Source organism: Lithobates pipiens, unplaced genomic scaffold (assembly GCF_037356315.1).
Source record: "Lithobates pipiens isolate NorthernLeopardFrog02 unplaced genomic scaffold, aLitPip1_a1.2 Scaffold_13, whole genome shotgun sequence".
In the NCBI taxonomy this organism is placed as follows: domain Eukaryota; kingdom Metazoa; phylum Chordata; class Amphibia; order Anura; family Ranidae; genus Lithobates; species Lithobates pipiens.
In genome coordinates, this window is record NW_027507718.1 from 463,893,090 (window position 1) to 463,906,917 (window position 13,828).

At 42.2% G+C, this 13,828-nt stretch overlaps 1 protein-coding gene across 1 annotated transcript in view; it reads right to left on the minus strand.

Moving 5' to 3' along the window:
* The window catches only part of ABLIM2 (actin binding LIM protein family member 2), a 234,885-nt gene that overhangs the window by 109,977 nt on the left and 111,080 nt on the right, over positions 1-13,828 (minus strand). Inside the window, exon 13 of the mRNA XM_077477846.1 lies at positions 10,760-10,858. Within this exon, the coding sequence (XP_077333972.1) occupies positions 10,760-10,858 (99 nt within the window). The remainder of the gene's footprint in view (positions 1-10,759; positions 10,859-13,828) is intronic.

A 13,828-nucleotide genomic window follows, 5' to 3' on the forward strand; every position in this document is an offset into this window, starting at 1 on the left:
AATTCTGCTAAACACCTACATGGACATGGACACATAGGTTTTTATTGGATTTTGACTCGTTTTGCATTTTTCCCGTGGCTGCGGTACATCAGGGTAAATCAGGGTCATGTGTACATGCCTAAGTCTTCAAATTTTGGCACTTATTGTTGTGACAACTAAGAGGTAATTTCCCTCACTTTGGAGAGGTCTCCTCTCATTTCTGGCCTAGAGGAAGTGAAAATAATGTATCTCCAACCATTCCGTTGGACAGGAAGACACGAACAGTAATAAAGACAGAGGTTCAAACCATTCCCCATTCTACTTAAAGGAGAAGTATGGGCTTTAAAAAATACATACATACTCACTTCCATGCTGCAGCAGCTGTCCCACGTTAGCTATAAGACCAAGAACCGTCAATTTCTCTGTGTGGAGAGCAGTGACTGGCAGTCACCGCTCTACACTCTGCTCCTTCAGCACTGGCTGGCGTGCCAGACAGGGGAGGGGGCGGGCATTGCTGGCTCTGACTCTCAGAAGCACACTGAAAGGAGAAGCTGTCAATCAGGCAGCGGGGAGGATCCCAACAATATTATTGTAATTCTTCCAGAGCCTGATGTGGCTCTACCCACTCAGCTGATAGTGGCCAATAGCTCTGGGTCAAAGGAGAATAGACGTAATTATACTCCTGTAACCCAGAAGAGAAGTATGTCCAAAAAAAGCCTCAGTCATACTTCTCTTTTAAAGATTGTTATTTAGTCTGTGCCCTCATTGGAGAGCTTTCCCATCATATCCTGTGCATCTCCAAAATAGAGTTACAACCTGCTATATGCCTTATCCACTTTGTCCACAGCTCAAAAAAATGTTTATCCTGAGTTTGTCTTTTAATTGATGAGAAATACCCAAGTTAAGTTGATTTCTAATATTACATGAAAATGGTTATATGATTCAGAAAATAAACTTTAATAAAATCTCACTGACAGCCTGACTCATCCCCATTCCACCTACACATTTCTGTAACTGCAGTCCTGAAATCAAGGGAGGTGTGAAGTGACAGTAACTGCTGAAGACCCCACTCATTAGGATCCACCCAGCAATTATCTGTATCTAGCAGAGCCGTTTACAATGCACAATGGAAGTATTAACAATGCAATTACAACAGCAATGCCTGGAAAATAAAGGAGTACTAGGTTCAGTTATGGTTTTATGAAACATCTATTGAGAGGGCTTATATCTGTGATTGCTGGGTTCACAGAGCAACCAGTGATCATATTTTAAATGTAAAGAGCTGATCAAGCTGCCATTACCCTTCCACAGTAGCTGATACAGAGTCAAGGCCTGTCTTCCTTTAAAGTGGTTGTAAAACTGAGAAATACTGCATTTCCCTCTCTGACAGAATGCTATAATGTGCAGTATCTGTGTTTTTTTTATTATTCCCCAAAATACCTTATTTACAGCGCCGCTGGGCTCTCATGTGACCTGCCGGCACTCTCCTTTCCTGCTCTGAGCACTAACACGGGATGGTCGAGACTCCCCACTGACATCAGCTGGAAGGAGAGGAGAAGAGCAGCAGGAGGTCACCTGAGCGCCCAGTGGTGCTGTAAATAAGATATTTTGTGGAATCTTTTTTAAAAAACACAGATACTGCACAATATATATGTATGAGAAGGGATTACAGGATTCCCCAGTAGTAATGTCACAGACTCCCGAGCTGACAGGCAGGGAGGGAGGGGGAGAGAGGAAAACAGCAGGCTGACTAGGGCACATACACTGACCATCGTATCATGGATCAGGAGACATGATTACTGTGGTCAGCACACTAAGGGGGGGGGGGGCGCAGGAACAGACAGGATCAACCAGGTTTTTTTAGAACATAGAGAGGGACAAATGACGCAGCACAAACACTATGCTGTGCATCCTATTTTAAAGGATCAGGATCATTTTCTTTTTTCTTTTAGGGTTATAACCACTTTAAGTGCTAAGACAATCCAAAGTTTCATAGCCATTCAATCCTAACATCAGGCTAGTGTTAAATCGATATGAGGAACATGTGTTGGGTGCCCTCATCTAAAAATATTGAATCAACCCTCTACACACTGCAGTACAGCCTTAAACATTTCTAACAAAATTTATATAAAAATAGATTTTTTTTATAAAGGGATTTAAAAAGGGATTTTTGGTTCATGTACATTGCAATACATGTTCAAGCTGACTAACTGCATCAACGTAATCCCTCTCTAACCAGTCCCTACTCTACTCTGCAAAATGCTAAATACTTACTTGCTTATAACATAATTAACTGGATGTAGAGCCAATATTGGGCAGATAGACACAGCTGAAGAAGAGCTACAGTTATATAGAAATAAGATGTCAGAGACATACTGGCCATAGCACAGCCAAATCTCCTAGGCAGATATGCATGCACAGAAACGCTCCTGCAGGTGCCTGCCTTGCCAGGCAAAGGCAAACCCATATACGCATGCTCGAAAATATGAGCATGCACAGGAGAACACATATGCACATGTGCGTTAACCACTGATGCTGGCACAAAATGGCCTATATAAGGGCAGCAGCTGCACTAGTGCATTGCTGTCTGATCTGCAGCTTTATCCCTATACCTGTTCCTGTGATCTGTGCTTGATTCCTGTTTTTGACGTAGCTTACCCTGACCACGCTTGCTCTCTACCTATCCTGAGATCGGCTTGCCTTAAGACTTTGTTATATCTCTCATCTGCCTGATATCCTGTTACCAACCTCTGCCTGCATCTTGACCATTCTCTGCCTGTCGTTTATGCTCATATCTGATCTTCCGTTACTAACCTAGCTTGTCTAACCCTGCATCCAGTTATCTGTCTGTCCTGCTCTGCATAGTGCCTGGTGACGCTGGTCCTACATCTGCTGGGTGTCTGCATCTGCTGTTCCTGTTGCCATCTGCTGCTTCAGCCATCCAGTCCAGCTCTGGTGACGCACCTGCCACACACTTCTGCAACCAACAGAAGATCTTGCAGGCACTCACCGCACTCTCGCGGCCACTGTTGTAACACCAGTGGTGCTCTGCCACAAGGTACGTGACATAAGATATGTCTGTGCTTAAATCCAAATAGCCTAAACCTATATATTCTTCACACTCTTTTAAGACCCAATGGGTTATATACAGTATCTCACATAAGTGAGTACACCCCTGACATTTTTGTACATATTTTCTTATACCTTTTCATGTGGCAACACTGTAGAAATTACACTTACAATGTAAAGTGGTGAGTGTACAGCTTGTATAACAGTGTACATTTTCTGTCCCCTCAAAATAACTCAAATCACAGCCATTAATGTCTAAACTGCTGGCAACAAACATGAGTACACCCCTAAGTGAAAATGTCCAAATTGGGCCCATAATATTTTGTATTATCCAGCACTGCCTTAACCCTCTTTGGCATGAAGTTCACCAGAGCTTCACAGGTTGCCACTGGAGTCCTCTTCCACTCCTTCATGATGACATCACAGAGCTGGTGGATGTTAGAGACCTTTCACTCCTCCACCTTCCGTTTGAGGATGCCCCACAGATGCTCAATAGGATTTAGTCTGGAGACATGCTTGGCCAGTCCAACACCTTTACCCTCAGCTTCTTTAGCAAAGCAATGGTCGTCTTGGAGGTGTGTTTGGGGTCATTATCATGTTGGAATGCTTCCCTGCAGGCAATCTCTGAAAGGAGGGGATCATGCTCTGCTTCAGTATGTCACAGTACATGTTGGCATTCATGGTTCCCTCAATGAACTGTAGCTCCCCAGTGTCGGCAGCACTCATGCAGCCCCAGACCATGACACTCCCACCCCCATGCTTGACTGTAGGCAAGACACACTTGTCTTTGTACTCCTCACCTGGTTGCAGCCACACATGCTTGAAACCATCTGAACCAAAACCAAGTTTATCACAGGACATGGTTCCAGTAATCAATGTCCTTAGTCTGCTTGTCTTCAGCAAACTGTTTGTGGGCTTTCTTGTACTTCATATTTAGAAGAGGCTTCCTTCTGGGACAACAGCCATGCAGACCAATTTGATGCAGTGTGTGGCGTATGGTCTGAGAACTGACAGGCTGACACTCCACCCATTCAACCTCTGCAGCAATGATGGTAGCACTCATAAGTCTATTTCCCAAAGACAACCTCTGGATATGGCGCTGAGCACATGTACTCAACTACTTTGGTCGACCATGGCGAGTCCTGTTCTGAGTGGAACCTGTCCTGTTAAACTGCTGTATGGTCTTGGCCACCATGCTGCAGCTCAGTTTCAGGGTCTTGGCAATCTTCTTATAGCCTAGGCCATCTTTATGTAGAGCAACAATTATTTTTTTCAGATCCTCAGAGAGTTCTATGCCATGAGGTGCCATGTTGAACTTCCAGTGATCAGTATGAGAGAATGAGAGCGATAACACCAAATTTAACACACCTGCTCCCCCATTCACACCTGAGACCTTGTAACACTAATGAGTCATATGACACCGGGGAGGGAAAATGGCAAATTGGGCCCAATTTGGACATTTTCACTTAGCGGTTTAGACATTGATGGCTGTGTGTTGAGTTATTTTGAGGGGACAGCAAATTTACACTGTTATACAAGCTGTACACTCACTACTTTACATTGTAGCAAAGAGTCATTTCTTCAGTGCTGTCACATGAAAAAATAGAAGAAAATATTTACAAAAATGTGAGGGGTTTACTCACTTTTGTGAGATACTGTATATATATATATATATATATATATATATATATATATATATGCAAGAGCTATTTGGATTTGAGCACAGACATCTCTTATTTCTATTGCATAGTGCAGGTCAGTGACCAGACCTAAGTCTGTAGCTTTCCTTCAACTGTGTCTCCCTGCACCATATTGGCAATGGGGTATGCCAAAAGCAAGTAAGTATGGACTGGCCAGACAGGGATTACTTTGACACACTTGACCAGTTTGAACATGTATTACAATGTATGTGAAACAAAAATCCATGATTTTATGCAAAGTTTGCTAGAAATGTATAAGGGCATATAGCAGTGTGCTGAGGGTTTAGTCAGAATTTCCAATGTTACATGTGGTAACACACACACCTTTAACACCTGATGGGTTATAAACACTGATTAGTCATAACATGACACTGGATGGTAAAGTGAATAACATTGATTATCTTGTTAAAATGGCCCCCAAAAGTGGATGGGATATCTTAGGCAGTAAGTAAACATATTATCCATGAAGTAGATGTGTTGAAATTATAAATAATTGGCAGGCATGAGGAATTGAGCAACTCTGACAATGCCCAGATTGTAATGGCTAGTAGACTAGGTCTGATTAACTCCAAAACTGCAGTGGAATGTTCCTGGTCTACAGTAGCCAGGACCTACTATAAAAGGTCAGAGGAAGGAAAACCAGCGAGCCAGTGACAGGGTAATGGGTGGCCAAGGTTCACTGAGGCACATGGGGAGCGAAGGCTGGCCTGTGTAGTCTGATCCAACAGAAGAGCTACTGTAGCTAAAATTTCAGAATAAAAGTTTCCAATTGAAAGGTGTCAGAGCACACAGTGCATCACAGTTTGTTTCGTGTATGGGACTGCATAGATGCAGACTGGTCAAGGTGCCCATGCTGACCCTTGTCCACAGCCAAAAGTCCCTACATTGGGCACATGAGCATCAGAACTGGACCACAGAGCAATGTAAGAAGGTGGCCTGGTCTGATGAATCATGCTTTCTTTTACATCATGTGGATGTGCATCGGTTACCTTGGGCAGAGATGGCACCAAGATGCACTATGGGAAGTCCAATCTATGGAGGCCCCACCTTGCAACTTACAGGATTTAATGGATCTGCTACTGATAGCTTGTTGCCGGATACCACAGCATATCTTCAGAGGTCTAGTGGAGACCATGCCTCAACGGATCAGGGCTCTTTGTGGCAAAAAGGGTACCTACTTAATATTATGTTTATGGTGGGTTGTGACAAACAATGTTATGGCTGATCCATTTATATGTTTTATTTGAATATATCTTATTTCTATTACATAAAGCACAAATAAAAAGAAAAAAAATGACATCTTTGTGGACCCAACCACTACAGATTACAATATAGATTTGTTTTATTGCTGAATTTGTATCTAATACGTATTTGTAAACTCCCTCTTTAGTGAGATGTTTCTAATTCTTGCACAGCTCTTCAAAAAATAACTTATCTGGAGGACAGATTGGATTTTAATTTATGTAAGATTTTGCGTATAACAGCATACCATAGAAGAACAGATGTTGGAAACGAATGTGAACTGTTTAATTCAACAAAGAACAAGAAACACAATGAAAACATATTGTCACCTGTGTTTACATTTACTTCCACGATCAATACTAAGTGCAGTGACATTTCTAAGGTTTATAGATTACAGTGAAATTTAGGAATACAATTTGTGCAGCAGACATTAAATTGTGCTGATGGATCTCAACATAATTGTCATGCAAGATGAACACATTTCATGATCAGAAGCAACCATAATGGAATATTGGTCAAAGATGGACTGAATTTCAGCCTGTGCAAAATAAGTATGGGGTATCTTTTACAAGTGAAGATCTGTACTACTGTCTGACCCTGCTCTATTCACACTGACAATAGAACTAAAAGGCAATTGTTTTTCATTTTGGTTAGAGTAAGGGATGGTTATAACCCGGGTCATGTTTTTTTTGCCTTCTGTGCCCCATAGGGGAGATTTCCCTTCACTTACTGCCCAACAGCCAAAAAGGAAGTGACAGGAGATACCACCAAAGTGAGGAAATCCCTGATTGTCACTAGTGTCCCCACTTGAAGATTTCCCTTCAATTACTTTTCTGGGAATAAACCCAAAATTTGGTATTTTCTTTTACTTTTAATGATAATAGTAAACAGGACAAATAGAGAGGGTGAATCTCCTTAACGGGGGCACCGCAATTTAAATCTTACAGGTGTACTAATACCTCTCCATTCTATTTAAAAATAAAAAAAAGTTTTGCCTCTAGTTATACTTTAATATTAGGTCCACCCCGGTGGAGGGAGGGTAAATCTCCCACGACTATCCTAACAGACAAAGTTGCCTGTAGCTGCTGTGCAGTCCTATGGCAGGGTGAGATGCCCCAATTAGAAGGCGACATCTTAAGACAAAATGTCCACCTTCCTTCTTATGCCACATACACACGAGCGGAATGTCCGACAGAAAAAGTCAGACGGAAGTTTTCATCGTATATTCCAATCGTGTGTATGCCTCATCAGACTTTTCTTTTCGAAAATTCTGACGGACCTAGAAATAAAACATGTTCTAAATATTTCCGATGGAACCAATTCCTATCGGGAAAACCGATCGTCTGTATGTTGTTCCAACAGACCAAAAACGACACATACTTTGAAGCAAGTACGAGATGGAAGCTATTGGCTACTGGCTATTGAACTTCCTTTTTCTAGTCCCGCGTATGTGTTGAATGTCACGTTCTTGGCAGTCGGATTTTGGTGTGATCGTGTGTACGCAAGACAGTTTCAGCGAAATTCCGTTGGGAAAACCGGTCGTGTACAGGGCTTCAGTAGTAATGCCTCACTAACAGTCTTCACAGGGATCCTATGATAATGGAAATATGGCATACCAGCTTTACTCCTTTAAATTTGGAGACTAGATTTATTAAACTAGGATTTCCTAAAGCTGAGCGAATCAGACACTCTGCCTCAATAAGCACAAGCTGGCTGGCACAAATTGCCCAAATTATTACACTAGAGAAATGGAATTAATGATAGGCATGACCTGATGTGGGATTTTATGCAAATCCTCATGCCTCTATTAGGTATAATCAAAAATTACTCTTGCAAAGTAGTTGATCCAATCGATCTGCCTTGCTTCTCCTTGTTATCAGTAAATTGCAGATTGATTATATGGGCTTTTGGCTTATTACAGACTGGAGAATGCAGTAACATTCACTGGATTGTACATGCAAACATCTCCGCTGAGTAGCTTAGCTCCCATAATGATATGAGAGAATTCACAGATTTTTGCCTTTAATCAGCATTAAGCAGTGGAGAGGTTGGTGCAGATGCCCAGGGGCTTATTTATGTCTAGCTTAAGCAAACTATAGTGGGAAGGGTTTTTACTTCTGTCTGTGGCTCCTCTGGGGAAATGACTCCTTACTGGGACAGGACGCAAGGGAAAGGCTCCTCAATGAGGATACAGGAGAAAAAAAGCTAACCAAGGTTACTACATTTCCCCACGCTGTACAAAAGTAAAGTAAAACGGGCTGGAGATCTTTATCAAAGCAGTATACATGGCAGTATACATGGCAGAGAGCAGCAACCAATCAAATTTGATTACAGTCAAACTATTTTAAAAATGACCATTTGCTGCACATTTTGGATCACATACCTACATTTGAAGTGATCTTAAAGGTAAATTTTCAGATTAGTTGCTCCTCCATAGCAAGGAAAATAACATAGTGAATGGCAGTAATTTTAACATTTTGTTTCAGGCCACACATGATTCTTTTCTTTTTTTTTAACCAGCAGGTTGAACTAAAGAAAATTTATCAATTCCCTCATCTACACTCTCGAGGTGGATGGGGGAATCCATCCCATGAAGTCATCAGAATACACTCATCAGCACCGCTGGCTATAGCTGGTGGCACCGATGGAGTGACAATTTTCAAACAGGCTGGTTGTACAAAAGTTGATTGGGAAAACAACTTCTGTACAATCAGCCTGCCAATAAACAGATTCAAATTCTTTTTTGGAAACCCGTCACTTTGGCCACCATCCCTTCTTATGATACTTATCTTTCCTGCACTCCTCTGCTGCTTTGTTCCTATTCAGGAGCATTGAGTCTTAAACAGGCCATAGACGGTTTAAATCTGGTCAAGATTCGAACCATGTATAGGCAGGCTCATTGTACCCAATTTGATCAATCAATCAACTTTGGTACAACTAGCCTGTTGGGTTTTAAATGCAATTATTGCTAGCGGCTATTATAATACAATGACTCCACGGGAGAGATTCCCCCATCAACACTGACTGTGGTTCAAGAAAGAAAATAACCCTGTCTATGAAAGGCTTAATCACTGTGTAACCACTTTGTCATCTTTGTTGGAGTTCACACAGGGTTAATGACTTGCTCCCCACCCTCATTTAACAGTGTTCAGGCCTGGCTGTTGGTTGCTCAGCCACCAAGCCTGGGATCCTAAAAAGGAAGAGCAAAAGCACATGCTCACCCATACTTGTAAATACCAGGGAATTTCGAGGGTTCATACAGACAAATTAGAAAGGCAGAAGAATGTGGCAAAGGTATAAGCAGGAGGGTGGGAAGGGGTCATTAAGAGACCCTATCACTTTGCCTACTCATGTTCTTTTTAGGGCTCATGAACACGTGGCATGGCAAAGTACCTGCTTTATGTGCAGTGCACTGGTGTTCCGCTCATTGTATATAACACCCCAATTCACTGTACAGTAGAGACCAATGCACAACGCACCACAAAGCATATACCATATGGTATGCAAGGGCTATGCACTGCGCTCAAAGCCCACCCAATTGTGTGACGATAGTGAATGAAAATTCATTTTTTTCACACTAAATCTCCTCTGAGACCTGTTTCCCAATTGTCCAAATTAACAGGCGATCCTATTGGATGCCTAGGAGAAGGAGGAGGAGAGAGGACACGCACAGGGGAAGCCGTGGAGGAAAGGAGCCGCTGCTTGCAGCCCGCCAGGTTGAGGATACTGGAGCCGTTGCCCACAATCCACTGCCCACCACCTAGATAGGTTAAGTGCCGGAGCGACGGGTAGACGGGGGGGGGGGGAGGGGTAGTGCTGCAGAAAACCAGGGGGTAGTGCCATGCTGCCAGTCGCCCATGGGGGTGGTTGTTTGCTGCCCCCCAAAAAAAACACCAGCCACCACGGTTGGTACATCTACAGGCATCCATGATCTAACACTAACGTATCTAGCCCTGTAAAGAAGAAATCAGTATACATAGCTTTTTTGAAGCTGCTTCGGTCTGGTCTCCAGTGGCAAAAGCTCTACAGGGGAGACAGCTGGTTGTGAAATCAATGGGTAGTGACGTAACCCATAGAGTTACTATGGGGCTTCCGTTGTCGGTTGCCTCATCTGCACCCCCCTCCACAGTGGAGCCGAAGCCGACAGCTCAACATGGGATGGATCGACTTCAGAAAACATATGTATAGCGATTTATTCTTTACAGGGCTAGATGGGTTAGTCTTAGACCCCATACACACTATTAGATTTTCTGCAGATTTTTGTCTTCTGATTTACCAAGACCATATAATATGAGGTCAAACCTTAAGAGTTTCAGTTTGAATCAGGCAGACCCTTGCACTACATGGTTTTGGTAAACCTGAAGACAAAAATCGGCAGAAAAACGAATAGTGTGTATGGGGCCTTAGATCGTGGATGCCTGTAGATGTAGAGATTTTAGTGTTAGGGTGGACTTCCCCTTTAATGAAACACATTAGTGTGTTCCTCAATGCTCTAACACATGTGCATTAATGCACAGCAAAGGATCGTTAAAGTGTGAATAAGACCTCCATTGATCATTTAAAATTAGAGATTGCATTTGTAAATGCTATTAGATGTTGCTTCAGGTTATGAGTGAAAAAAAAAACATAAAAGAATAACAAAAGAAAAGGGGACAACATAAAATAGTTTGTGTTCATGCTGCCACAAAGCTAAACCAGAAGAACAGTATATCTGAACCAACGCCATGTCAGTTACAGGAATCACAGCACAGATGCACTCCTGTCCTTACCTTTGAAGAAAGGGATGTAATGATGCCTGAATGTAGATGTGGGGCTTGTATGTTGGGACAGAGATGTGCAGCTGCTGGTACCAAAAGGTTCAGTACCAACTGATCAGCCAACAAAAAAGGAAATTAAAAGAACGGTTTTAGCTCCATGAGGGAACTCATGCACTAACAGATAATTTGCAAAGCATTGTAAATAAAATAAGCAAATGTTTTGCAGCTTACTCGTTGTATAAGATCATGCAGAGCCTTCTCCATAAACAAGTTTTGTTGATATGAGATGGAAATCAAGTACAAAGAAATGCAATTATGTTTTCTTTAGAACCAACAACTCAGAAGAACTTCAAATAGTTAACACGGCAAGGTATTTTAAAAGCAGGCAATCAGGTGGGGGCCACTGGGAAAAAATAAAGACATCAAACTGTTGGTTGCTGTATGGTGCTGTAAATATCCTGGATTACTTCTTATGCCGTGTACACACGACCGGACTTTCCGGCAGACTAGGTCCAGCGGTCTTCCCAACGGACTTTTGGCGGAGTTCCGACAAACTTTCCGAATGAACGGACTTAGCCACACACAATCACACCAGGGTCCGACGGATTGAACGTGATGACATACGACTGGATTAGAATAAGGAAGTTCATATCCAGTAGCCAATAGCTGCCCTTGCGTCGGTTTTCGTCCGTCGGACTAGCATACAGACGAGCGGATTTCTTCATAGGAACTGGGTCCGGCGTAAAAGTTTGAAACATGTTCTATTTCTAAAGTCCGTCAGATTTTTGGACAGCAAAGGTCCGATGAAGCCCACACATGATCGAATTGTCCGACGGATTCGCTCCGTCTGACCTTTGCTATCGAAAAGTCTGTTCGTGTGTACACGGCATTAGTGTGAAAGTGTGTTTCCATCTTTCAATATGTTTTCAGAATTATAGGGATTTTTTTTGTATTATTTCCCAATAGTAGATTTCCCAAAAGTGGCCCCTTTCTGCAAAAAAATCTGGATGCTGAAAGTAGTTTTTAAAATAATTACATTCTGCTTTAACTGAATATTTTTTTTTTTTAATAATGTGATCTGGTAAAGTATATGAGAAGAGTTTTCTTCCCCAATTGTACTCTTCTCTAGAACTGTACGGTGTATTTTTGTCACTTAACATGTACAGTACATACTTTAAAGTAAACCCGTGGCTACGCTGTGGACATTTTATTATTTGTATATTCTCAAGAAGCAGTTAATGAGCTTTTAAGCAAAACCCCAATTACCTCAGTAGCTACAGGTACAGTGAAGCAATTCATTCTCAAAGTTCACAGTAGAAGCAACAAAATCATTTGCTAAAAAGCTGAGATCTCCCTGCTTCTTTCTCAGAGTTTTTGATCTGTGTCTACATCAAAGATTTGTAAGTCAGAAGGCAGCTGAGTCAATGGTGGGAGGGAGATCGCGTGAGTTGAGCTGAATCACTGCAGAGAGACAGAGCTAAACTGATGAGAGAAGGACTTTGAGGGCTTCAGTGCTTTTGCTGTGAACTTTGAGTCACTGCTGAAACAGGGAGCTGCTGTTGGTAGAGGGAAGCAATAAGAGCTGAGCTGTTAATTCACTGCTGATAGAGTAGAGCTGTGGGAGTTGAGATGCTGAATCGCTGCTGGGAGAGCGAGCTGAGCTTCTGAGAGATGTACTTAGAGAACTTCAGAACTTCTGCTGAAAACTCTAAACATGAATTGCCCCACAGCTCCTGCACTTAAGAGGTCAATGGGGTTTATTTGCTAAAGGCAAATCCACTTTGCACTACAAGTGCACCGCAAGTGCACTTAGAAGTGCAACCGCTGTAGATCTGAGGGGGACATGCAATGAAAATAAAAAACAGCATTTTTGCTTGTACATGATTGGATGATAATACAGTAAATTATCCTTTTTTTTTAGCCAAGGAAGCTGCAATCTTAGCTTCTGTTTGATCTTCAACTACCATAATGATGCATATATTCCAATTTAGAATATATTAATATTATAGCCTGACCACTGCTTCCAGACACTATGCAATGGTTAGAGTGAGGCCACTCAACCTCACCATGGGATTCTGTGAAAGCTGAAAATCCAAAATCCCGCAAAAAGATGTCCCTGCACACAGCTGCCATATTCCATGGCATTGCACAGACAAAGTGGTCAGAACCTAGCGGGGGATGTAATTTTGGCTTTTTTTCTATTTTTGTTTTTATAAAATGTGTGTCTTTTTCAGGGGGTGGAAGGCTGCAAGATAAGCAGACGTTCCATTTTTATGTGAGGTTCACTCTAATGCCGCGTACACACGATCAAATTGTCCGGCGGACTCGGTCTGCCGGACCACAGTACGCTGGACAATTCAATCGTGTGTGGACTCCAAATTTGTCCGCTGGACTTGGCTTTCAGCGGACAATCCGTTTGTCAGTGTGCTAGTCCGGTGGACTAAGAATGACGCATGCTCTGAAGCAAGTACAAGACGGAGGCTATTGGCTATTGAACTTCCTTTTTCTAGTCCCCCCCTACGCGCTGTATGTCATCGCGCTAGAAATCGCTGTACTTTCGGAGCGTCCGTGTGTGGCCAAGTCCGCTCGTTATAAAGTCTGGCAGATTGTTTGCCGGACCAATTCCCGCTGGACAATTCAATCATGTGTACGCGGCATTACGTGACCCTGGCGCTATCATAAAATAAGTCAGTCAGATGCACCCTGTAAACAATAGGGTGAACACTTACCTGCCAATGCAGCAAGGGAAAACTTTGTTCCCTTCAAGGTGCTTCTGCCATCTGACACTTGTAGTAGCCTCTGAATTCATTTTTTATGAATGGCTTTCTTTGATGTGATGGGCTCGGAACAGTTAGAATGTACATATACATTTAGCCTGTATCTTTTGATCTATGGATCCTTTTGACACATGGCTTAAATTGAACCTAGCTTCTGCTTTTTAAATATTCCATTATATTTTCAGTTTGCATAGTCCAGGTTATGACTGGTATGAGAAGAATTGCAAATGTACATTCATTATTTAAACATGATTTTTTTTCTTATAAAAGAGCTTAAAGATATAAGCACTGCACAGAGTAACAA